This window comes from Lagenorhynchus albirostris, chromosome 8, assembly GCF_949774975.1.
Source record: "Lagenorhynchus albirostris chromosome 8, mLagAlb1.1, whole genome shotgun sequence".
In the NCBI taxonomy this organism is placed as follows: Eukaryota; Metazoa; Chordata; class Mammalia; order Artiodactyla; family Delphinidae; genus Lagenorhynchus; species Lagenorhynchus albirostris.
In genome coordinates this window covers 37,056,446-37,084,250 of record NC_083102.1, presented here as the reverse complement: position 1 = coordinate 37,084,250, position 27,805 = coordinate 37,056,446, and the positions used below count along the sequence as shown (strand labels likewise).

Below are 27,805 nucleotides of genomic sequence, written 5' to 3'. Positions count from 1 at the left end.
GCAATCAAATATAATTGGTACAGTCTTTAACAATATTTTCACTTACAAATATTTATCCAAAGGAATAACTAGGAATATATGCCAACTTTTATTTTGTAAGAATACACATAAAAAGAGTAATTTATAAGAATAAAACAGTAGAAACAACTTGAATATTACAAAGTAGCACTGTGATTATGAAATTTTGATACTTTATTGTAAAGTATAAAGACATATTATGGAACCATTAAAATTTCACTGGTTTCTATTCTACTTTTTGTATTTCCTAGTTACCTGATAAGGACATTTTATTAAATGTTTAATATAAAAGAGGTTATTTTTAAAAGAATAAGAAACAAAGATGTAAAAACCATAAAACACCACTAAGAAGGGAAACCAGGATAGGCACTGCCCATTTTTATTTATCATTTCCCATTTTAAAAATGGTGTATCGAGAATTCTTAGAGACCCAGGCATATCACATTACATTGCAGACTTACATAGAGATCTGTCTTAAAGAATCTTACTAATCTCTCATTTTTTATTTCTTTTCACTAATGCATTCTAAAAAATGGGAAGAAGGAGAAGTAAAGGAACTAAAGGGTTTACTTTGTAAATACATTCTTCACATAAACTCTATTTTAAAAGATGTCTTAAAAACATTATGCTCTAAGTTCTTTTTGTCATGCATGCATAGGGATCAAAAAGAATAAGAATTAAAATTTACAGTAACAATAAAGAACTTTCTCTCCTCTTAAGCACTATGATTTCCACCAGGTTGATAAACATATTTATAGACCTAACTTGTTAAAAATATAATGAAAAACTCTTCTAACATTATTCATAAACTAATAGGGCCCAAGATTAATTTGAGGTAGACAGAATAACTTTCTCTACTACTAAGAGAAAGAAAATACTTGAGGTAATTTCCTGAGGGACAATGTGAAACCTTTTAGCCCAAGTAGGATAGTCATCTAAATGGATACTCACCTTATAATCAAAGTTTTCGTTTAAGAAGTTCTTACGAAGTGCATCTGACAGGTACAGAACTGTTGTAATAATAACGCTAGTGATAAAAGAGAATACATTTTAAGTTGGAAACATCACGTTAGTGAAAATCATTTATCAGGCAAGAATAAAGTAACTAAGAAGAAAACCTTCAGTAAGCCTGTGGAACTATACTAGATAATTCATATTTGAAATAAAAAAGACAACAGATGCCCAGGAAAAAAAAGAAGAAAAAGAAATCCATCACTGATATGCAGAAAAATCTATGAATTCATATGACTCAGAATTATATTAATATCTTCATGTTTTGTAATTTGTAAATTTCCAAAGCAAAAATGATTTAATAAACTTATAATATTCTATATTTTATTAACATGGAAGAAAGTCAGACTTTTAAAAAATACAGAAAAAGAGATGGAGCCCAAAGATGAAATGGATAGGATAAAACGACAGACCATATTGAGTATTTATTAGGTATCTTCTCCTGCTCTCTCCCGTTTAAGGTGTTAGGGGGCATGTAAGAGCTATGGATGTCAGATTCCTTCTCTCATGGTGACAGGATTGCCACTAAAGAAACCATTACAGACTGTGAAATTGTCTATAACCCAGTACTAAGCTATGTGAAACTGACAGTGAGTGTTACAGCAATTTAGAGAATGGGGCATCTCTGAGCTGGAGAAATTAGGGAAAGCCTGTCAGAGGGGGCATATACAGTCATATGTATTTTGTTAGGGAGATTAAAAAAGGAAGATTTGGTGAGTATTCTTGGTTAACTCTTGAGTTATCCATTTTGTTCAAAATCTGCTCCTTTTTACAGCTACAAGAGTATATATTCAAAATTGAATGTATTTCCAATTGGTTCATTTAATGTTAGATATAGCATTATATTGAAACAAGATAGGTCACTCCCCAAACCACCCAAAACAAAGCACCAACGTATAAATGATTGATATTTAAAATGTCTTTGGCCTTTTTGAAGATGCATGCATAAGTAAGCGCTTGTGATGTGATGAGACCCCAGCTCTCATTACGGGATTTGTAACTGAAGGATATAGCTGTCTGACCCTATAGGTAAAACAACATGAAACAAAACAAAACACCCCCACCAACCTCACACCTTGGTTGTCCTACTGGTAAAATATAGATTAGAAGAGCATTTACTAATTACAAGAATATTTATAGTCTTTGAAGAACTTAAATGTTCATTATTGTAATCTGCTGGAAAACTCACTATTATAGTCTCCTTGTGGGGCAGGAGAGGATTAGCGAGGCTAAGGAGTTGGATCGTTGAATGTGGAAGCTCAAGGTAAGAAGAGGAAAGAGAAGAAAATCACCATTTTCATGGGCACTTGCTCTACCATGAGCAAGCACTGTGTTACATACATGTGCCTTTTATATGTCATTTACATCTTTCAGTGAATCATCCTATGAAAATTAAGTATAAGTAAAGCCTATGAGATTGAGAAGTCCTGTGGTTTCTTCTCCCCTCTCAAATGGCAGATATCAACAGTGAATTTCCTATCAAAGAGACAAATCACCTGCAAGTAACAGGTGTGTAAAGTGGCAATTGTCCAGACACTGGTGAAATCAATAATGCTAAGTTTCCCAAGTAGTTAATTCAAATCTTACTACATGAAACTAAAGCTTACTTGTCAGAAAATGAAATGCTATCAGGCAAGGAAGGGACTCTTTGCCCAGCATCTAGTAGATTGTGGGGCTTCTAAGTTTATTTATTTATTTAAATTAAAAAAAATTATTTTATATTGGAGCCTAGTTGAGTAAAAATGTTGTGTTAGCCTCTAAGTTTAAAAAAGAAAAATTTGCATCCTTAACAAACGTTCTGCTTTGACATCCAATGGAGAAACACACACAGTCCCACCACACCTGAGTTTTACATCAAAAACCACCTTCTGGCCCACAACTCTAGCTTGGATTGTTGTTCAGAAACAATAACCTCTAGTGTTAGTGAAACATGACATATCTGGGATTTGGGTTATTGGGCCCAATGCTCCGGAAAGGAACCACCAAACTCAATCTTCCAAGTGAGAGAGATTATTCCATGGCAAAGATTACTCACTTGTTATTTATATGCTGGGTCCCAAACACATATACAAAATCCACGGCTTCGGGCTTCCCTGGTGGCGCAGTGGTTGAGAGTCCGCCTGCCGATGCAGGGGACGCGGGTTTGTGCCGCGGTCCGGGAAGATCCCACATGCCGCAGAGCAGCTGGGCCCGTGAGCCATGGCCGCTGAGCCTGCGCGTCCGGAGCCTGTGCTCCGCAACGGGAGAGGCCACAGCAGGGAGAGGCCCGCGTACCGCAAAAAGAAAAAAAAAAAAAAAATCCACGGCTTCTTGAACTATGCTTGCTGGGAAACAATATGGAGCCTCTCTGGCTTTATGAAGGACCCGTGAGTCTCAAGCTGGCCGCTCACTGGAATCACTTGGGAGCTTTAAAAACACAGATGTCAGGATCACACCCCCAGAGATTTAATAACTGGGCTGGGGTGCGACCTGGACATCAGGATTGGTAAAGCTCCCCGAAGAGTCTATGTACACCCACAACTGAGAAACACTGCTCTAGTCTTTTAAAAGTTAGACAAACTTTCATGGGTACCTGGTAATCTAGTTAAGATGCAGATTATGACTCAGCAGGCCTGGGATAGGGCCTGAGGGTCTGCCTTCCTAACAAGCTCCAGGAGATGTTAATGCTGTTGATTCACGATCCACCCTTTGAAAAGCAAGGCTCTAGAGAGGTAGGTCTGAGTCAGAAGCACCTTCCAAACAACACTGCTTCACATTCTCCTGCCTTCTAGAATTTTAGGCCGATGACTACTGTGGTTCTTTAATGGGTCTTGCATCCTTGCTCTGGATTGAACACCTCACCCTCTTATCTTATCAAGGCTGCTTTATCATCAGGCACAAGAGGTACAGGGCACAGGGCCTTTGGAAAATACTGAGCCCTGAAAAAGTGTTATGGAATCAAAAACTAAAACTGCAAAATAAAAACTAAAAGAAGGTTCATAACATGTCCACAGAATGCAACATTATCATTTTCATTAATTGTCTAATTTAATATTCGTGCAACTTCTTTTATATTGAAAAAACTAGAGGTTACTTTTTATAACTTAACAAGAATTCCTAAGTAAACAGAAGTGCTGAGAAATCACAGGTAATTGGAATTAAATGATTTACTCCATAGGCCAATAATTTAAAAAGCAAACTGTAGAAATTGCTTTTCATTTTGGCATGTGGCATGTGGGTCTATTTAATGTTTGATATGATGAAGGGTAAGACCTCCAAAAATAAGACTCCTCAGGGCTAGAAAGATCTTAAAATGACTCCACTTCAATTGCTTTTAATTTATGCTCATAACATTCAGCCCAAGTCACAGAGGCAGCTCCCAAAGCTTTTTATGTCTCAGCACTAAGACAGTTTCCAGGCACACAGGTCTCCAAGCCAGCTAAAGGCATATATACATTATTACTCCTTCACTGTAGTGGATACCTGTAGCGTTTAAGGATTTTTCTTTACTTGTTCTAATTTATCCAAAACCGTGTGGCTCCTTTGGTTTTATTCTTTTACTCATGACTCAGTTTCTGAATATGGGAACATTTTAAATCTCAGCGCTCCAACTCAACAGCTAAGAAAGCCCTTGCAATCTTTTACTACAAACGGTCCAAATACTGATGTCTGCTACAGAAATGCAGGCATAAGGATCACTTTTGACAGCCCTAATCTATGGCACAGCATGATAAATGTATACATAAAAGAGAAACTGGTGCAAAGAAATCAAAGCTTTCTTCAAGTTTTCCAGTTGCCACTTCATTCCTGGCATTTAGAAAGTATTTTTTAAGCAACACTATCCCTCCTATAGAAACCTCATCTCCTATAAACTGTCCTTTTGAAAACTACTCCAACCTGATAATCTGCTGAAGCAAAAGCCCATCTCCATAAATTATAAATGGATTGAGAGAAGCACCTTTTGGATAAACTGGGCATCAACAAGGCTGATGTTTGTGCACTGAAAAGCTATGGAGATCTAAATTTGGAGTACGACAATTTCCCTACAACCTGGCAGGTTAAGAGGGCAGAAGAAATCACCACAAAGACATTTAGGGCAGATAAAAATCCTGGACAGCCATCAGGGAAACTGATCTGAGCTAGTGGTCCTCAAATGTCAGTACATGAGCAACACCTGAAGGATACATAAGACTTTAGGGCCTCACCAGTGCCTACGGCTTGGTGAGATCGCACCGGGGCCCAGCCAGGTGATTCTGATGCATGTGACAGTTCATTCTGAGGTCTGGTGTTACAGAAGGAAGAGAAGACAAACAAGGGTTGGAACTTGGAGAGCAATGACATTTGGGGAATTTGTCCTTGTTAAACACTGCATCACCAAGGGCCTAGCCCAGTGTTTGTTGAATGACTATAGCCTCAAACCTGTATTTAAATGTATGCTTTGTGATAATTACTTGCTGTACTAGATAATTCTAAAATGTAAAGCTTGTAGAACTTTTTATACTTTTCTATAGATATTTTGAAGAAGAGACTGAAATTAAGACAGGTAAAGCTGATGGAGAAAGGCACTCCAAGTGGAGAGCACAGAATCTGCCAAAATGGGGAAGAAGTTAAAGGATCAGTAATTTTGCTTTCGGTGAAGGAAGCATGCAGTGAGGGTGAGGTAAAAAGAAAGAACAAGAATTGAAATGGAAGAATTTTTAAAAATTCCTTGACCTCCTCCTCCAGGCAGTATTGGCAAAAAATCACTCATGTCACAAAAGCCTCAGTTTTTCTGACCTATTAGGCTTAAACCTTAATGTATTCTTGCCTTTCCTCATGTATTCATTCTCTCTACCAGCTCCTCACAACTCACCTGGAGATGCAGTGTGCAGGCAATTCTTGTGTAAATATTTGCTATAACTATCAAAGTTTTTGGTACATTCATCTCAGTAATATATAGTTTTGATAAAAATCACTATCTTTCCTCCTGGACAGTAAAAGCGTTTAAAGATAATTACCCTAATAGAAAAACACCACCATCAACAAAAAACAATAGTACAATGAGTGTTCAACAGATCAGCTACTCTAACATAAAACTTTTCATGGTCAGTGTCACATACTCTGTCTTCCTTCCTGTTACTATGGAAAAAGTATCAATGCTCCTAGCTAAGGCCAAGCTTCCTTGTGTGCACTAGATCAGTGCTACTCTGAGTGTGGTGAGCTTCCTTCATTGAGAAGTCTCACCACAAAAAACAACGTCAGATGAACTAAACTGCATGCTTACACAGTTGATTTAGTTTCCAGTGCAAGTCGATGGTGGACAGGTGCCACCCCTTAGGAAAGCTGACAGACAGGCACAATGAGAAATACTTGCTCTCATCCCTACTTGCCTATCCAAGGACACCGTTCCTTCACTTGGGCCTGATTTCTTTAGCACCATCAATATTTCTCTTTTCTGTGCCCTTCCTATCAGTGAACCAACATGCATAATATTCCAAATTTAGAAATGAATCCTAGTACTCATATCTCCTTCCAGATATAGCCCCATTTCTCTGCTCCCTTTTACAGCAAAATCTTCTAAAGAGCTGATAATTATTGCTTTCACTTTCTCAATTCCCATCTGTTCGCAAATTCACTCTAATGAGACTTTCATCTCCAACACTCCATGAAACAGCACTTGTCAAGGTCACCAATATCTACACCGCACTGCCAAATCCCAGGGATAATTGTCAGTCTTCATCCTCCAACCTCCCAGCAGCTCTTGATACTCCTTCCTTCATGAAATATTTTCCTCATACGGTATTATACCCTTCTGGTTTTCATCTTTCATCACAGGCTACTCCTTTTCAGTCTCTGTTGCTAGTTGCTTCTCAACATTCTGGCCTTTGAATGGTTGGCATGTTCTAGGGCCCAGGCTTAAGTAGTCTTCTCTTTTCAATCTATACTTTCTTCTAGGGTGCTCTCATTCAGTTTGATGGCTTCAAATACTACCCAATGCTAATGACCCTCAAATGTATGTTTCTAGCCTTGACTTCTTCTCTGAGCTCCATACAAGCATGTCCAGCTTCTTCTCCTACATCTCCACTTGGGTATCTAGGAGCATCTCAAACTTCTGTTCAATACAGGATTCCTCACCTCTCCCACCCCTAACGCTACTCCTCTCTCAGCATCTTCCATCTAAGTGAAAGGCACCATCATTTGTCCTTCTGTTCAGGCCAAAATTCTAAGAGCTATCTTCAAATTTTTTTCTCTCTTGCCCACAGCCAGTCATCTGCAAGTCTAATCATCTCTGTCTTCAGAATTGATCTTCTCACTACCTTCATTGCAATCTACCTATTCAAGCCATCATCATCTCTTACCTGGACTGCTGTATTAAGCTCCTAACTGGTCCTTCCTGGTTTCTCTCTTGTCTCTCTACCCCCTAATATCTGGACCCTGTCTTCTTCCAACCTCATTTTTACTTGTTCCTTCCCTCCTGACATTTCTGCCACACAGTCTTTCAGCTCCTTGAATGTGCCATCTTCACTCTGACCACAGGGCCTTTGTATATGCTATTCCTGCTGATAAGAACAGTCTTCCTTTGCTATCTGCCTGTTAACTCCTGCTTTAGATTTCAGCTTCAGTTTCACTCCTTCAGAAAAACTCCTCCTATCCTAGTCCAGAACAAAGTTCCTTTCATAACCCCTCTCATAGAACTGTGCTTTTTATCTCTATGACATTTATTTTTACACGTTAGACACTGGAAAATATGTACTGAATGAATAGGTCAATGAATGAATGGATGACCTTCCCTAAAAATCTTTGATTCAATAAATCACTTATTTGCTACACAGATCTCATTTGAACGCTAAACTGGTGAAGGCAGTAATCAGCTAAACAATTCAGTGTTTGGTGGGAAAAAAATACACACAAAAAAGTATATGTTTGAAGCCAAATGCACACAAGATAAACAAAATAAGGGCCTGAAATTTCAGCTGCAGGGCCAGGGAGTTTTTACTCTTCTCTGTAAGTAAGTCTGTTACAAGATTTATCTCCTTGAAAATATGTATAAAGCTGTAACTTTATTTTTGTACTGTATTTTGCAATGTGTATGGAAGGGGGTGGAGAGAAGCTTGTCTCAAAGTGTCCTGTATTTTTGGTACTTAATTTTCATCTCCCTTATGTTCTCTTTCTCAGATTGAGCAGTTGTCCTCATCCTACCAAGAAATTACAGTGGACAGGCACAATAGAGCTTTGCCAGCAGGCAGAAGTCAAGTTTCTTATCCTTGTGAAATTTAGCCTGGACGCACTTACTACGTTGCACAATGTGAGACATTCAGGTAGAAATAAACAAAAGACCATACTAATCGCCAGGTGTCTGTAGTCACAGCTTTCGGCAGGACTTCACATAAAGCAGAGAGGCTACAGGATTTGGGACAGCACAGTTGACGGAAGAAAGTTAAGGGCATTTAACTGACTTGAAAACACAGGAAGAAAGGACCAGCACATAAAATAACATTTTGCGGGATGAGCTATTCAGTTGAGTTCAAGTGTAGGGCAATGGTGACCTCTCGGCCAGTTACTATAAATTTGACACGTATTAAGCAAACAAGTGGGTGGTAAAAGTGGGAGTTCAGGTTGAAATGCCTCTTTGAGGGGCCCTTATCAAATATTTGTCTAAGAAAGTTAGTATCATGGAAGAAAAGGTGGTCAACTTCAGGGACCTAGATCTAGCTTCTGCAACTTGCTTCTATACAGTTTAACAAAGTAAAAACTTTTTCCTTCTGGTGTGTGCTCCTTAACATATTTAAAATATCTTTACCATCTTTCAGAAATTTATTTTTCTACCAATATTATTGAGGTTAATATTTTTTTACAGATAAGGCACAAACAGCTAAAGGCTTATCTCTGAACTACATTGCATTTATAGCACAAGAAAGATCCCACAGGCTTTCATAATTTGAATGGGAAATGGCTATGGCAGTTAAATGAGGAGAGGAGAGGGAAACTGAACAGCAAAGAGCAGGTGGTCTGTTCCAACTTGGCAGGTGCTTTACCAGGCCCTGGGGTCCTGTCTGTGAATCAGGTTGGATCTGCCACAGCCCGTCATCGCCAGTGGAAAAGTAGTGCCAGATTCCTATCGGCACTGACTTGGGTGGCAATGGAATGATGTTATTGCATTCAGCAAACGCTTATGGCCTTTTTTCTTGGGTTTGCTATGGGACTAATCTTCTGTTTAAATGCATTACACAGAGCTCATCTCTAACAAAATCATGTTCCTATTTGGTTAACATTATAGATGAAACTCTTGAACATCATATGTTTACTTAAAAACAGAATCTAGACTTCCAAGTCTTCTACCCACTCATGTGACAATAAAGTCTTCCTAAATGGAGTAGAGATTTTTAGGTGGGGCAGAGCGTGATGGCATCTCATATCAAAAGCCACATGGTTGCCATGGTTTTCAGAAGCTCAAGCACCGCCTTTGTACAAAAGGAACAAAATGTTAAATTTACTTTCAGTTTGAATTTCTGCCACTGAAAATTCTTTTTTTTTTTTTTTATAACAGCTGCTGGTTTTCTTTCAATTTAATTAATTAATTAACTTATTGGCTACGTTGGGTTTTTGTTGCTGCGCGTGGGCTTTCTCTAGTTGCAGCGAGGGGGGGTACTCTTCATTGCGGTGCGTGGGCTTCTCATTGCGGTGGCTTCTGTTGTTGTGGAGCACGGGCTCTAGGTGTGCGGGCTTCAGTAGTTGTGGCTCGCGGGCTCTAGAGCACAGGCTCAGCAGTTGTGGCTTGCGGGCTCTAGAGCGCAGGCTCGGTACTTGTGGAGCACAGGCTTAGTTGCTCCGCAGCATGTGGAATCTTCCCGGAACAGGGCTCGAACCCTTGTCCCCTGCATTGGCAGGTGGATTCTTAACCACTGCACCACCAGGGAAGTCCCCCACTGAAAATTCTAATTCAACTCAAAATATCCCTCTGCACACAGGGCAGGCAGAATGGCCAAATGATGATGCTGTATGATGATGATGTCAGCAGCCTGGACCCCTTCCCATGTGGCTCCCTGGACCACTCCATAGCTCTTGCCTGGTACCCGGAATATTTGCTCTTTGGTAATAAGGGCAGATACATGACCAACGGCTCCCACTTAAATCTGTAGCATCTGGACATCCAGATGAAGAGATATTTGATTCTACTCACAGATATCAAACTAAATATGCTAAACTCTAAAGAGAGCTATTTCAGGAGTCTCAATTAGTCTTCAAAATGGAAAAGCTGTTTCTGTACTTATGTAAAATATAATATGCCATATTATACTGTTTGTTACTTCACCAAGTTTTTAACACAGCATTTTAACACCTCCCCGTTTATAAATGTATACTGCAGCAGAAGCCATATTAGGCATATCTAATCAAAATCAAACCCTATTTTCCTGAGGCTGTTACCACCATCATATCTGGGCATCTGGGGAGGACATACAGCGTCCTTGGCCTATGAATAGATACCTGGAGAATCTAACCTTCACCCTAAGCATGGGAGTGCTGGGGATGGGAGAAAAGGAAGAAGGAGAGGCAGGCATATGTGGGCTTGAAGGAAAGAATGCTTATGAAATAGGGTAAACTACAAGTGTGGAGATCAGGCCACTTTCCTAAAAAAACTTCATCTTCATTTTGTATCCTGAGATACTAGAGGCAAGAAGGGTGACAGCAGATAAATCCATGACACTGTGCCCTCCAGGAACAGCTCCTGCCATTCTGACCATCCCCTACTCTCCTTTCCTGACTCCTATTCATCCAAGTATTGACCTCAGATCATTCTACCTCCCCCGCCCCCCATATGCTTAATACAAGCTAATTTAATCAACTCTCAGAGATTCACTTTTACATCAATAACTTCCCATATGTCTGTATCTAGTTCTGAACTTCCTTCAGAGCACTATTTCAGCCTTCTGCTGGTCACATTTCTCAGGTGTATAACAGGATCTTCAATCTTCATGTGTCCCACTCAAGGGTCATATCTTATTCCCAGTGCTCAGTACATGGGAGATGCTTAATGGATTCTGCTGAGTTAAAATGAATTAAGAAAGATCAGAAACGACTCAAGTGTCCAGCAACAGGGCTGGTTAAATAAACTATGGTATGTCTAGTTAATAGAATATTATACAGCTACAAAAGAAAAAGAAACCATAAATGAATGAGGAGCTTTCTATGTGTTGATTCGGGAAGACTGCCAGGATTTAAGTGAAAGAGAGATGTGCAAGGGAGTTTATCTATTGTGCTACCTGCTAGGCCCTGCATAAAGGAACAATGGAAGGACATGTAAGAAACTAATAAAAGTGGTTACTTCAGGCTGGGGGTAGGTGATAAATAAGGTAATGGGAGGGGGACGTCTCAAGGCATACTCTGTTATATGGTTTGATTTTGAACTATGTTAATATATTACCTATTTAAAACAAATAGTAATCATTAAAAAAAAACAAAAAATAAACAAGCAAAAAACCAAAAAATGAGTGAGAAATTAATTCAGAGGCAAAGAAAAAGAACTCCAGGATTTGGAGGTTTCAAACTTGAGATCAAAGTGAAAAGACTGTTTTGCAGTCTCCTCTCCCCCATGCAATGAGCTGCAATTATTATCAATGTAAATGTCTTACTTGTTAGCCACCAAGCGCATGACAGTCCAGTCCTTTGGGAACATCTCTGGGCGTATCAATATTCGGAACACAGTAAATATCTGCAGCAGGAAGTCCTTGGATAAGGAGGAAAGAGACAATTTTACTGAGTTATTATAACTGTCAACACACACACACACACACACACACACACACACACACACAGTGCTGTTGTTACCATTTCCAAAGCAATTACAGAGAAGGGAGCCCTATTTCAATAGTTTACCCAGGAGAGGGAATCATTACCCTTCCCATTCTTAGCACCCAGCTGGTTTGCTACCCTTCCCAAATGTTCCTTTTTCCTTCTCTTTCTCATGCACAGTGGAAATGACTTTTGGTTTTTCTTCACAAGCTCCAAAAATGTAGGTTTTAGAAATAAAATGGAAAACTAGTTAACAGAAGATTAGCAGGGAAATGTATTTTCTTTCTTCTATTACAGTGTCCTAAACTTCAGAACTTTTCAACTCAAGAGAACTGTAAATGGTCCTGGTTCGATTTTGCTTTCCTTTAAGTGGGTGTCAAAACTGAGAAATGTTTTGCTTAAGATGATTTTATGTTCATTAAAAAGCATCTTAAGCAAAAATCCCATATTTCTTAGAGGGCATTCTGAAGATGCAGTATTAATGGGATGCATGCAGTTTTATAGAACCTGAGGGTCCTATGCAGAATAAATAGAAATAATGGATGTGCGCTAAGCTGAGCCCAGTGACAAGTCCTTAGAAGCTAAGAGAGTGTAAAGGTATTCTTCACAGAGATGCCATACCAGGGGGAGTGGTATTTACGGAGATGTTATCTTTAAACAGATCACCTGGAAACACTCTTGACAAGAAGCTATTGTCAGGCATGGAAATATTTCTTAAAATGTTACAAGAGATAGGTTCAAAGTGCTGGAGCACATATTTAACAAGGAATCAAGAAGAACACACCGCAGGTAATGAATAAAATGGAGCTTGCCCTACTCCAAAAGAGATTGGCTCAATCTAGCTATCATTTAGATTTATTAACTAGAAAACTTAAAATTTTTTTTGTAACTTAAGTACTGCTAGGAAAATATATTTAACAATCTGATTGAAGGCAACAGTATGGTTTTGCTTAGAAAAAACACCCGAAACACATGAGTTTTATTTATCAAACCCAACAATACATTATGTTAAGCACGTAAGCTGCTTGAACATAAGATTACGATTGTCACTCATACCATCAGAAGACAGAAAGATAGAAACTAGAAAACTAAGAAACAGGTGGGAGCTGTGTGTGTGTGTGTTTACATATTCTAACAGCTTTGATCAAACCCATAAATATTTTGACAAGAATTTATTTTAGCTTCTTTGGCTTCAGCACACATACGTTGATGTGTAGTACGTGCCATGTGGAAACATGCCCAATAGGTCATCTTTCTTTAAATGGCCAGACAGATCCTCCCTGTGTTGTCAGAATCACCAGTTTCCCAAATGTATTCTACTACGGGGTCAGATAATTTTGGGAAACACCTCCCATTCTAGCCCTCCCTTGGGATAGGAGGTCATTAGCTCACTAAAACTGTGAGAAGCCCTTTTTAATGCATTTCTAAAACTTATTCCAAACGGTTTTCCAGTTGATTCTTTTGAGTTTCCCAGACATGAACACATATAATCCCTGAGAAAAATGATGTTTGCATTTACCTTTCAAAGTGTTACAGCTCACTTTAGTTTCCTGTCTTGTTGCATTTGCTTAGATAGATATTAAAGAAAAAATCATGAAGGTGGTGAGTTGCTTGTTTTTTCACAGTCTACAAGTACTTAGGAATAGTTTAAATAAATTCTAAAATACTGATGTTTCATCTTTTCTCCTCCAATCTTTTAACGGAATTGGAAATTGGAGGCAGCACCCTTTGCGGGGGGAAATAGGAGAGTGTGATGTCCATCGCACTGAGAAAAAAATTGGCTGAAAAATTGGCGGCAGGAAGCAAGATATCTATCTTCTGGGCTAGCAACTTGGATCATTCTTTCGTAGTGCAGGGGACAAAGGTGACGTTATTCCAGGTATAGGAGCAGAGACAGACAACCTGTTTCTGTACCGTCTCATTTTTTTATTCCCACTTATCTCACAAAATATAATAAAAGGCGCACCAGCATGGGACCTTGTGCCAATGCTTATGTATTGACATCCACTTTTATTTCCCTGAAGAAAACTTTTCAGTGTCTCAAGTAGGTTTCTAAGCTTTATCTACCTTTACAGAACCAAGGACATTCATTTGTAGAAACCTTACAATGAAAATAAAAGAACATTATACTGAGAATCAGGAAATCTAGATTGTAATCCTGCCTCGGTCATTAACTGGCTCAGTGACTTTGTTACTTTATTTAACCTCTCTGGAACTGAGCTCTGAGGCTTTATCATGCAGGGGCTTTAAGGTCCCTTGTAGTTAGAGAAGATTAAAAATAATTAATATGATCACGTATCTATTCATACAGTATGCAAACATGTTTCTTATTTCTCAACTGTAGGCTAATGTTTTAGCAGATGGTAACACAAACACCTTCCACTGTGGTACTTACATGTAATTTAGTTCAGCAAGTATTTCTTGTCAGCTGCCATGCGACAGGTTACATTTCAAACTCAGTTCCAATGTTTTAAAGCACTAAGACCTGAACGCTAGATTCAGCATCCCCTCCCTTCCCTCCCCCAATACAATGGTATTTCCTTGTCTGTTCTGAGTACTTTTCAGCTCTGATTATTTCACTAAACAAGAACTTCTGCATAGATATGTGAAATTATTTTGCACACATAACGATAACTAAATAACAGATTTTTTTATAATCTAGAAAAAGAACACTGCTGTAATAATACTCCTGTTTGGACAGCACACAGAAGTAAGTGTTTCCTATGCCATCATTTCAAAATTGGCCGCCTGGGAGCAGTTTCTTTTCTCTTTGTTTACTTCAAATAGCACAACATGGTTACTTAACTGTATTCCCGGTAATTATTCAAATAAGGGTTCAAAATAAAAAAAGACAGGGAGGTGTTACTTTACAGAAACACTTTTTCTGCAGTGTAAAAGGTTCAAGTAAGAACGTTCATATGAAAACCTTCAAAAACAATAAAAAGTCTCACATTCAAATAGAAAAGAAAGCCAGAGCAGTTGTTATGATGTTACATTATCATTAACACTTATTCATTTATAAATATCGGGTCCTTTAATATGTGCCGGGCGCTGTGTAAGATGCTGGGGACACCTAGTGGGGTAAAATATACTCTTTCATTTATTCATGCAATAATATTTATGGAGTGCCTGCAACATGCCACACCAGAGTTAAGTTAGTTGAATGTGACCTTTGCCTTCCTGGAGCTCAGAGTTTTGTGGGAGAGACGAACGCTAATCTATTTACGCACGTGGTACAAACTAGGATACATCTGAGGGCCAGGTATTCCACACAGAGGGAAGGGCACCTCCAAGCCTCAGACTCAAGACAGAGGTTGCCCAGGCTGCAAAGGGGAGTGGCAAGAAATGGGGCTGGTAGGTAAGTAGGGATAAATAAAAGATGGATAGGGACTTCCCTGGCCGTCCAGTGGTTAAGACTCACGCATTCCAATGCAGGGGGAGGGGGTTCAATACCTGGGTGGGGAACTAAGATCCCACATGCCTTGTGGCACGGCCAAAAATTAAAAAAAAAAATTTTTAAAAAGATGGATAAATAGAAAGATAATGATAAATAGGGACCAATCAAAGGTAAATAAATAAATACAAGGTAAATAAATCTCATACCTTTTCCCTGGTAAGCAGTTTGGAAATTTATCCTGAGGGCGATGTGGAGACACTGAGGGGCTTTATGCAGACATGTAAGAGGATCAAATTCTGGTTTTACAAAGATTTTCTGACTACAATATATAACACATTGTTTTGTGTTTACATGTACTATAGTATCAGAATAGCACAGACAGAAATCAGGTGTATGAAACAGAACTGGGGAGGCACAGAAGGAGGCCTTTTGAGATCATGAAACTTGAGTTAAGGGATTTGGGAAAAAAGCATCATGAGGTACATAGACAGCCCGGGACACTGTCTCCTTATGTCAAGAGCAATGAATGGGACAGAGCCTTCTAGATACGCATTTCCTTTACTTATGATTTAGACTATAGTCAATCTTATTTTAAAATTTTGCCAAATATTTCAAATGTGTAACACCCTTGATGCAAGGTCTGAATTCAATTAAAGACTGTTAATAATCATTATCACATTGAAACTAATATCCTTAAAATTGACTATTTAAGTACATCATGCAAAAATAACTCTCAAATCGTCCTCAATCCTCAAGAACTATAGAACTATTTTTCTGTAATAAAATAAAGACTATAAGTTGAAATAACTGTATGGAAAAAGATGGCTTCTGAAGCAGGCAGACATTTATTATGAGGGTTGATTCATTCAATAAAGATTTAATGTTCCAGGCTCTGTGCTTAGGACACAAAGACAGAGCCCCTACTCTCAAAGAGCCCACAGTCATCAAGAATACAAGGAAACAACAAATAATAACATGCATTGTTGCACATGCTGTCACAGAGGGGGACTGCAGTCTATGAAGGCTTCATTTAAAAAAAGTGATACCTGGGCCGGATTTTACTGCAGGAGCTGAAATCAGGGAAGGGATTAACGGGGTACAAATTAGGCAATGGACGTGAGGTGTGGTGGAATAGGCATTTCAGGTAGACAAAAAAAAAAAAAAAGACCCGGAGGAATTAAAAATTATCTATATGGTTTGTTAGGAATATACAAGTAATCGTAGTAATCTTAAGTGACTGGAATGAAAGGTATTTGGAAAGGGATGGAGGACAACGAGGATGGAAGGTAGACTGAAGTTAAGGAAGACTTGACGAAAAGACTGGACTTTGTCCTGCAGTTAATGTAAAGTCCTCAGAGTTTTAAAGTTGGCCTGAGACTTGATCAGATATGATTGTTGAAAGCTAGTGGGCCAGTATAAGGGAGACAATGAAAGGTAATAATAATGTTGTACATAACTTCCAGAACATGTACACTGTCAGGCTTAGAGCAAGATCACCACAGTTCTATATGAAAAGTCACAATCAACAAAAAACAGGAGTCTTACTGCTCTCTATATGCATAAAATGCCAGGGATATGGCCCCAGTAGAAGGTAGGTGTATAATAAAACATTACTGACTACAGAAGAAGGAAAAAAAAACCCTAATCACTGCTTAGTTTTTGCTTTTGTTCATTTCTAAAATAATGGCATGTTCTAGAGAAGGAAGGAAACAATGCAGAGGACCAGCGCTCAGGTCCGCGCTCCTACACACTTCAGGCGACGCTGTGACTCACAAGTACTTGAGGACCAAGGAGAAGAAATGGCCTACTGTTCACAATGCTGGAAGCCACTCCAACAGTAACCCTGGAGACACCCAGGTTCTCCAAGCAAGAATGAAGTTTAAAACTGCACTAGGCTTAGCAGATACTTGAGAATTACACACTTTCAACCTTCATTTTGACTTAGAGACCCATGGGGAAACACTAGGCCAAATCTCTCTTTGAATTGATAAGAAGAGAAAAAAAGCAGTGATGCTAGGCATAAAGAACCAAAAAAAGATTCATTTGAAAATCTCAATATATAATTTGTCAGTATCAATTAAGATTAAAATGTATATATCCCATGATCCAACAGTTCTACTTCCAGAAATTCATGCTACAGCAATAAGGGCACAAATCCATAGAGATATATGTATCAAGATGTACACCACAGGATCCTTTCTAATGGCAAAAATCAGAAACATCCTGAATGCCCACTAAAAGGGAAATAATTATGGATCATCATATAATGAGATTCAGAAGAATGAATAATGTACTGGGCTATATAATGTCCATGGTATATTACTGTGTGAAAAGACGTGCAACCAGTATGATTCCATTAAAAAATGCGCGTGAGGATACAGCATAGAAAATAGTCTATGAGGATACACCCCTATGTGTTAACAGCAACTATCTCTGGGGAACAGAATCATGTGTGTGGAGGAAAAGAGGACATACGCTTTATTACTTTAAACCAATAGGGTTATGTGGGATTTTTAGTGTCTAATCCCAATAACAGTTATCATTTTTCATTAATATCACTCTATTAAGTTGTACCTTTCCTTACTGATCATTCCCTTATTTACTCAATTTCTAACCTAAATGTAGATACAAAAAAATCTGCCCCCCCAAATCCCAAACTCTCCCTCTGCCGATTTAGCCTTTTCAGACGTCCTCACTTCTTGACTAGAACTACCTCATTACTTTTAAAGAGCTGACAAAGGAAATGTTATACAATTTGATAGCAAAGATTTTCGTTTATGGAAGTTTATTGAAGTGTAGGCAAAAGCTGAGTTTAGCTGCCTGAGCAAAGAACTGAGACGTTAATAGAATTCCTAGCCCTCGCAATTACTTGGGAATGATGATAGTATCAATCTTCATCGCAAGGGGTAGTGAAATGAGATGCTGCAAGAAAAGAGTTTAGCGCTGCATCTGCTTCATGGCTGAGGGAGTGGGGCTGGGGAGGTACTACGTAACTGTTAGCCATTATCACTCTTGTTGCTTATACATATCACACTCATTTACAACTTATGATTTAGATGCCCCGATAACATTAAGGCATTAACAGAGATCGGTTTATTAGTCTTGATATTCCCAACATCTAGCCAAGGTGCTCAACAAATGTTTACTGAGTCAAGCAACTGACACAATAAAATAATAATAATAGTGCTTACCTCATGGGGTTCTTTTCAGGATTAAATGAGTTAATATTAATCAGCCTCTTAGAACAGTGCCTTACATGTACTAAGTTCTATATAAATGTTTGCTGTTTGAGGTCGTCAGTTCCTTTACCACAATACCCAAACCCCACAGTCCTCTAAGATTTTTGGTTTTATAATACATTTGGCAGCAAAACCTTACCCAAACTACTCATAGTCTTTATTTATCCCACCTAGAGTGAATATTTTATTTAGCTGCAGAAATACTGAGATGTTTGATTATATAGTTGACCCTTGAACAACATGGGTTTGGACTGTGCAGGTTCACTTATACAAATATTTTTTTCACTAGTAAGTACTACAGTACTACACGATCTGCAGTTGGTTGAATCCGTGGATGCAGAGCCATGGATGTGGAGGAAACATGGATAGAGAGGAACCACGTGTACAGAGGGCTGACGCTAGGCTGTATGTGGATTTTCAACTACACATAGTTCAAGGGTCAGCTGTAGTTGCTACCCCCAATTCTACTGGAGGTGCTATATGATACTATACAGTATATGTGCCATATTATCTTTCTGAAATCTCAAAAATTCTGATTTCTGCAATACATTTGGTAGAAGGACTTCAGACAAGGGACTAGAGATCAGTGCTATCATCTTCAGAAAATCTTGTAACATAGATTTCAGTACCATAAATATGGATACTTGACTTTGAAGAAAATTGAGAACAGGAAAACTTTACTTGTTAAAAGGTGGTATCTGAACTTTTAAAATACAGATTAAAACCAGCTGACTAATTAGCCTTTAGTAAAATAAATGCCCTCCAGTCTGCCTTCACTCCAGTTATCCCCCTTTCATTCTTACACTGGGGAAGGTGTCCTTCCTCCCAGTCAGTCCTTCCTCCCAGTCAAGGCTAATTAGGTCCCTCCTGCTGCTTTCTTAGAGACCTCCCCCTGTGAGTTAGGACCTCTTTTATCTTCAGTGTCTCCCTCTCCACCAGCTCTGATCATTTTTATTTAAATATGTTTAAGTCTCCTCCATGATAAATATTCCTCTGACATCCCAAGTTCTCCTTCAGTAGATACCTTATACTCCTCTTCTTGAAACACTGTCTACATCCACTATATCGTTTTCTTTTTTTTTTTTTTTAAATTCCTCAGTCCATGACATCTTGGCTTCTACCCTCACCAATGCATTGAAAATGCTCAAGTTCACCAAACATTCGATAATTCAATAGTGCAACCAGATAGGTCTTTCTTAACACAAATGTGATCGTGTCTGTCCCTTCTTAAAACCCTCCATAGTTTTCCAATGTCCTCAAAATAAAGTCTATGCACATTCACAGAGCCTTATGTCTTACATCTCTCTTCCTCACACTGTACAGTCGGTCTATCAATCTACAAATGTTGCCTGAATGCCTACAGCATGCTAGGCAAGTTCTGAGATCTGAGGATACAGCAGTGAACCAGCCGTCGTTTCAGACATCAAGAAGTTTATAACCTAGTAGCTAGGAGTTGGGGATACACATAAACAAATAAACAAAAATATTCCAGATTCTAATAACCGTTATAAAGGTGGAATGGCAACTGTGGTATGTCAGTTAGGATATTCAGGTGATGTTTTAGTTGAGAGATCTGAACGTCTCAGCCAAAGATGGACAGCATACTCCCACCCAGCTCTCAGCTGAGACCTCCCTTGGGGAGTTTTCCTCTAGCCTTGAGTTGGGGCTGGCAGCAATTCCTAGATGCTCCAAAGCACTGTGTGCTTACTCTGTGTCTTCACCACTCTCATTTGCCTATGTTACCGCCCATTACCAGTTTGACTCTTCCCCCTATAGGAACTGGCCTTTTTGCTTCTGGTTACATAATAATGCTGGTAGCACTTGGTACGTTGGAATTGCTCAATCTGAAGGACAGATAGAGTAATTAATATTGTTAAAAAAATTTCCTTGGCCTGAAGGCCCAGGTTTTTTTCTTATTTTTTTTTAGGCCCGGCTACTTTGAAGTAGGAAACATGTGTCCCTTGAAAAGGTGTGTGGCTGACTGAAATGAGGGAAAGCCACATAAAACACTTTATTCATTACTTTCATTTGCTTTATTATTGTTAATATGACTATTAAAGCATAAAACTCAATACCTAGATTAAACAAATCATGTTTTTCAACTTATGCTTTTCTACTATTTTTTTCTCATTCCCAGGACCTGTGAAAATATGTAATTTTTCCTATGTGAAATTTTGAAATACGAAGTCATAGACTTCTTGAGTAAAACCTAATGGTTCCTCAGCTGCGTTAAATATTCAACTTGTGATGAAAATTAATAACTGCACGATTATTTTCCTTTTTAACCATATGGGTTTCTGTATGTAAGTGGGTAAGTTCTAAGATCTTTATCCATTTTTAATTCTAAACTCAAGATTAAATATAAGCATGAAAAACATGATATTTTCAGGCTTGGGCACATGCTAATCAACTGTCAGATAGATTACATCTGCCCAAACCTATTCTTTGTTTCATATGACTCAGCTTGTCAACTGATCCAAGGTAACTGAAAGATTCTTCTGAGATGATACAACAATTAAAAGTCAAAGATAAGTGATCCCTATGCGTTATCTATATTGAAAAAAATCTAGAAATCTTCCTCTAAGGCACTATGAAGGCTTGTAATCATGCAAACCTTACACTGTGCCTATAACCACTGTCTTATAATTCTCCATCCCCAAGTGATAGGGATAGAGTAGGATAATTAAATAGTTTGTTTAGCAATCCCACTAGGGAAGGGAATTTTAAGGAAGTCTGGGAGACTGTTGTAAGCTAATGACCACTCAACAAAATAATCCAGTAACCTAGCAACAATCTATACTACCTTTTAGGAAGAGCAGGTGCATTCAAGGGCCAGGCACACTCAAGCCACAAGTCCTGATAGTTAAAACACCAGAGAGTAGGTATGGGATCTGAATCATGTTACACGAAGTCAGGGAATTAATGGTCCTTGAAGAGTAGCATTCTGCATGTAGCCAAGACAGGAATATAGGTGAAAGGGGAAAGAAACCAGGTGAAGGGGGACATTATACCAAAATCTGAGATGAACTACCATATTTAAGTATATGTTAATACCCTTTTGCTAATACACATATGATTTAAATAGCGCCATGACAGTCCCGGTTAGACCATAGAGGGTCAAAGGAGGAACTAATGATGTAAGCCTTGACATCTACCCAAAAATGAGGAAGAAGGTCGTCTTCTCCCCTCCCCACTTTTTCTTTGATTATAAAAGTGTAGCCCTCTTTGTTCTTGGGGCCATGCTCCCTTGCTGGCCAGCTTCTATCTCTCACAAGCATCCTATGCTAATAAACTCACTCTTTGCCTATAGCTTTGCCTCATGCTGACTTCTTTCTCTTCTGAGACAAAAGAACCTGAGCTTCAGTAAGTCCTGATACCAGGTGAGTAGTTTCAATTAAAAGACAGTGGGTTCAAATGTAAAATAGATAGCTAGTGGGAAGCAGCCGCATAGCACAGGGAGATCAGCTGGGTGCTTTGTGACCACCTAGAGGGGTGGGATAGGGAGGGTGGGAGGGAGATGGAAGAGGAGGAGATATGGGGATGTATGTATATGTATAAGTGATTCACTTTGTTATACAGCAGAAACTAACACACCATTGTAAAGCAATTATACTCCAATAAACTTGCTAAAAAAAAAAAAGACAGTGGGTTCAAGTCCCCTCCTAGGTCAGAGATGGTGCGTTTAAGTCCCAATCTGCGGGTGACTTGGGTTCAAGACCCAGACCGTGGGTTCGAGTCCCAATCTGAGTTTTGGCTGGGTTCAAGTCCCATCCGAGAAAGAGTATGGTTTCACCAGCACTTAAGTGACCCTTCCATTTTGATGGTTTATGTATGAAGCTGTCTAGAAACTGAAGCGATGGAAGAGAAATAAAAGTAAATACGGACAGAAGATAGGTCATTCCTGTGACTGAGGACAATCAGCTTCTAAGGTTTTAGTGAACACCATGAAGGAAGTGTTAAAGTCACCTAAATCTTAGCAAGGATTGGATTTTTACAAACCCAGCATCAATATCTTCCATTTAATGTCACTGTCAGAGTAGCACAGCATATTGATTAGACCAAAGCCCACAGAGAATGGCAAATACAGCTCTGCCTCCCTAGTCAGAATGTTGTAGCCAGAACTTCTCACTGTGTTTTTAGAGGGATGAAATCAGCTAATATTGTAATACATACTCCCTTATCTGCTATTAAGGCAATATTTCTAAGTCCACTTAACTAGACTCAGTCTATTTGCTTTTGTCTCATTAGTTCTGTTATTCTGTTTCTAGGTTACTGGACTTTGATGGCAGGCATTTCAAATCCTATATGCTTGTCCAAAGTAAGAATTAATTGCTTGGCTTGAGTACAGAAATTTTAAAGAATCAAGACAGAAGAGCAAATCTGTGCATAAATCTGATAAAAAACAGAATTGAATGGAATCAGGTAAAGCAATTGTCAAAAACCCATCTGAACCATGATGAATAAGAACAAGAGAAACTAAAAAGATATATTAGACACTTTAAAAAATGCCACTTACCCTTAGTTCCTCTTTCGTATTGAAACTATCAAGAAGCTGTTGATAATGTCTATCTGTCATTTGCCGTAACAGGGACAGGAGACAAGCAACAAACTCCCCCTAAGAGAAAAAAAAGGAAGCATGTTTTTTTACTAAGTACATAAAAAAACATCAGTAACTTACCTTCAACTGATCTCAAATAGAACACTTGAAAAGAAAACCCACTATGATCCAAATTTACCCTATGATGTTGTCTTAATCTAAATTAACCATAATATTACAGTAAAATTTCTCCCTGTAATGATTACCATTTACTTGGTACACATGCATTTTAAAATTTAGAGTGGGGACTTCCCTGGTGGCACAGTGGTTAAGAATCCACCTGCCAATGCAGGGGACACGGGTTCAATCCCTGGTCCAGGAAGAGCCCACATGCCGTGGAGCAACTAAGCCCGTGTGCCACAACTACTGTGCCGCAACTGAGCCTGCAAGCCACAACTACTGAGCCCATGTGCCACAACTACTGAAGCCCGCATGCCAAAAGTACTGAGCCCGTGCGCCTAGAGCCCATGCTCTGCAACAAGAGAAGCCACTGCAATGAGAAGCCCGCGCAACACAATGAAGAGTAGCCTCCGCTCACCACTACTAGAGAAAGTCCGCACGCAGCAACAAAGACCCAACGCAGCCAAAAATAAATAAATAAATAAATAATGAAAAAATAAAATTTAGAGTGGATTTTTTTTTAACTTGGGTGGAAGCTTTTCAGTAGGGAAGTAACTCCACACACTTAAAGAAGATAATGTACTGAGGCTCCTGACCATTTATTAAGCATTTACTATGTCTTCATTCATTATACTGTTTGAGCCTCATATCAGTGTTATAAGGTAGGGGGTATAATATTAATTTTTCTTTTTATTGAAGTATAGCTGATTTACAATATTGTGTTAATTTCTGCTGTACAACACAGGGAATGCTAATTTAAAGAAAGTAAAATGTAGGTTTGGTGGGCTAAAAGACTTGCCCAAAGTCACACAGCTAGAAACTGGCAGAGCTGCAGTTATTCCTGCGGTTTTCTACTCCAAAGCTCTTCCTGTACCTTCATGCTCCATTTTTGAACTCACATGACCTTCTCCAGCTCATCAGTGTTCATCTGCTGACTTGTTGGGTGTCAAAAAAGCCATACATTGCATAATGTTTGTTTCAATTTCCTTTTAAGAACAGTTTAGTTATTTTTTTAAATTTATTTTATTAAAGTCTAGCTGATTTACAATGTTGTGTTAATTTCTGCTGTACAGTAAAATGATTCTGTAATACAGAACATATATATACACACTTTTTCTTATTCTTTTCCATTATGGTTTATCATAGGATATTGAATATAGTTCCCTGTGCTATATGGTAGGACCTTGTTTATCCATCCTGTATAAACTAGTTTGCATCTGCTAACCCCAAACTCCCAACCCACCCCTCCCCCATCTCCCCTCCCCCTTGGCAATCACAAGTCTAAGAACAGTTTAAGTTAACTGTGATTCTTTTGTGCTTGGGTGCTACGTGATTGACTCCTACAAATTCCAAATCTTAAAAATTAATAATGAAAAAGAAAAAATATATATAGCATCCATAGATTTGAAGACTTATAAAATTGCTATCACTTGTATTTCCTGATGCATTTCTAACTTAAAATATATGTTTTCAATGCAAACTTTTTTGCTCAGCAAAGAATTTATCTACTTTTAGTTACATTTAAAACAATACAAGCACAACAGGAGAAGTAATCAGTGGTAATTGACTGTGCATTTAGAGAAATTCAGTTTAATTGGGAATTGGTTTCTTTGAGTTTACATGGAAAAAGATTACAGGCTCACATGTAAAATCTGAGACTAAAAGCCCTGAGTAATCGGATTTACCAAGAGAGGCAGCTAAGTCAGGACGGTCAAACGTATCCCCACCAAGGCCATGGGAGGCCTGAGGATGCTACTTAATGGCCATGTCAGGGTAACCAGAGATGCAAGCTGGCTCCTTGCATGTGGATAATCATCTGCAACACACAGATATGACAAGTAATTATCCCTACATACTTTTTAGGGCAAATATTTAAGAACTAACCAGTATGGGCTAGCAGAAATACCCTCTAAGCTCAACATATTACTTTGTTAATGCACAAAGGAATCCTTGATACTTAACACAAGAAATAGAAAATTTAAGGGCACAATCATGAATATTTTAGTGTATGTGTATGAAGAAATAACCCAAGGCTAGGAAGAAACTACTTGAAAGGACTGGGAGCTCATACATGACTGGTGCTCATATATGACTGAGAATAGTGTTTATTCTCACCAGTCAGACTGAAAAATCCTCACTACTAATAGGGCATCAGGGCATCAGTTAGAGTACTAAAAGTACTCTTTTCCTCAGTAGTGGGGAAAAATTACTCCTAGAATAAATGCTGCTCTGATCCTACCTAAAAAAGTTCAAAAGCAAGACCTGGAACAATCTAACATCCCCAAGAAACTGCCATCCTCATCCCACAGCAAAGGTCAAAGATAGTTTTTGGAATTAAAAAAAAAATTCACCTCCCAACAAGGTAAAATTTACAATGTCTGGCGTTCAATAAAAAATTACTAGGCTTACACAGAAATAGGAAAAAAAAAGATGAAACAAATGAGAAGAGAAAATAATCAATCAATAGAAACAGACCAGAAATGACACACATAATAGAATTAGCAGTCAAGGACATTAAAATAGTTTTTAGTACTGTATTCTATATATTCAGGAAGCTTGAGGAAAGACTGAACATGTTAATTAGAGGCATGTAAGATTTCAAAAGGAACCAAATTAAACTTCTAGAGATGAAGACTGTCATGTATGAGATGAAAATTCACTGAATGGGACTAATGTCAGATTAGACTGTGGACAAAGAACGTCACCTGCCGTTTCAGTAAACAAAGGCTGTTGAGTCATCATCTACTACAGCCACCCCTGATGGTGCACCCTGAGGGGAATTCAGGATGGAGAAAACAGGATACTGGTCCTAGATAGTTAAGATGGATATCAAAGGAATAATTTCAATAAGCCCAGACTCTTGAATCTTCTCATACATAGAAAAGCACTAAAATCATTTACTTGAGATGTCTGTTTTTTGTGATTAGCAATAATCTTTCGATGTTCGACTACATTTTTTTTTTTTTTTTCAGTAAAAACTCCTATATATCCTGGTTCCTCCCTTACCTCTTTGGGACAGTCCCTCAGAACTATCTGAGAGGCTGCCATCTGGGGCTATACTCCTCAGTAAGTCCACTAAATAAAACATAATTCTCAACTTTTAGGTTGTGCATTTTTTTTCAGTCAACAGACAATATAGAAGAAGACAGCATAATAGATATCCTCCAAAATGAAACAGAGGAAAAAAAAAAAAAACTAAAAGAGAAGAAAAAAGCACAGTGAACTCTAGGACAACTTCAAGTAGCAAAATATATACGTAATTGCAGACCTCAAAGAGAAGGGGTCAGAAAAAGTAGTTGAAGAAATAAGGGGAAAAAATTTCAGATTCTTTGAAAAGCATAAACCTATATATCAAAGAATTTCAACAAACCCTAAGCATACAAAGCATGAAAAAAATTACATCAAAGCACAACATAGTAAAATTGCTGATAGCCAGTGATAAAGAGAAAATCTTAACACCAGTGAGAGGAAAAAAAAGACACATTATATCCAGAGGAAGAAAGATAAGGATGAGAGATTTCTCACTGGAAAAATACAAACTAAAGATAAATATGAGAGATTTCTCACTGGAAACAATACAAGCTAGAAAACAGTGGAGCAACATCTTTAGAGTACTGAAAGAAAACAACTATCAACCAAGAATTTGTTACCCAGTAAAATTCTTTCAAAAACAAAGACAAAATAAAGACTTTTCAGACATCCCAAGACTTAAACAGTTCACCACTTCTACTCAACATTATAGTGAAGGTTCTAGTAAGTGCAATAAAGCAAGAACAAGAAATAAAGAAATACAGCTTGGAAAGGAATTTTAAAAAAGCTGTCTTTATTCACAGACAACATATTTGTGTACAAAGAAAATGCTACAGAATCTACAATGAGCTACTAGAACTACTTAAGTGAGTTAATCAATGTTTAAGAATACAAGTTCAGTGTACAAAAATCAATTTTCTGCATAATGAAAATGAACAATTAGAAATTGAAATTTAAAATAATATAATTTATAATACCATTAAAATATGAACTACTTAGTGATATATATGACAGAATATATGTAAGATCTGCTGAACACTACAAAACCTTGATGAGAGCAATTAAAGATGACCTAAATAAATAGAGAGATATACTATGTTCATAGACTGCGATTCAATATTGTTAAGATGTTAACTCACTCCAAATTGATATATAAATTCAATGCAATACCACTCCATATCATAGCAGGTATTTTGGGGGGCAGAAAGTGACAAGCTGATTTTAAAATTCATATGGAAGTGCAAAGGACCTGGAATAGTGAAAACAACTATGAAAAAGAACAAACTTAAAGGTCTTAGACTACCTGACTTCGAGACTAAACTATAACACTAAGGTAATCAGGATACTGTGTTACTGATGTCCAAACAGAAAAATAGATAAATAGAACAGAAAGCCCAAACCAGAAACAATCCAAACGCTCACGAACAGGTGAATGAATAAACAAATTATAGCATATCCATATAATAAAATACTATTCAGCATTAAAAAGAAATGAACTACTGATAAACAGAGTAACACTGATGAAACTCAAATAATTATATTGAAGAAGTCAAAATGCCCTCCTCCTTCACCATTCCCCCAAAAAACCAACAACAATAACCACATACTGTATGATTCCATTCATATAAAAATCTAGAAAATGCA

At 38.1% G+C, this 27,805-nt stretch overlaps 1 protein-coding gene across 1 annotated transcript in view; it reads right to left on the bottom strand.

Moving 5' to 3' along the window:
- Positions 1–27,805, bottom strand: part of DOCK4 (dedicator of cytokinesis 4) — a 486,038-nt gene that overhangs the window by 71,257 nt on the left and 386,976 nt on the right. The window contains exons 26-28 of the mRNA XM_060156832.1: positions 22,931–23,029; positions 11,619–11,713; positions 970–1,045 (exon numbers count right to left, since the gene is read on the bottom strand). Of these exons, the coding sequence (XP_060012815.1) occupies positions 970–1,045; positions 11,619–11,713; positions 22,931–23,029 (270 nt within the window). The remainder of the gene's footprint in view (positions 1–969; positions 1,046–11,618; positions 11,714–22,930; positions 23,030–27,805) is intronic.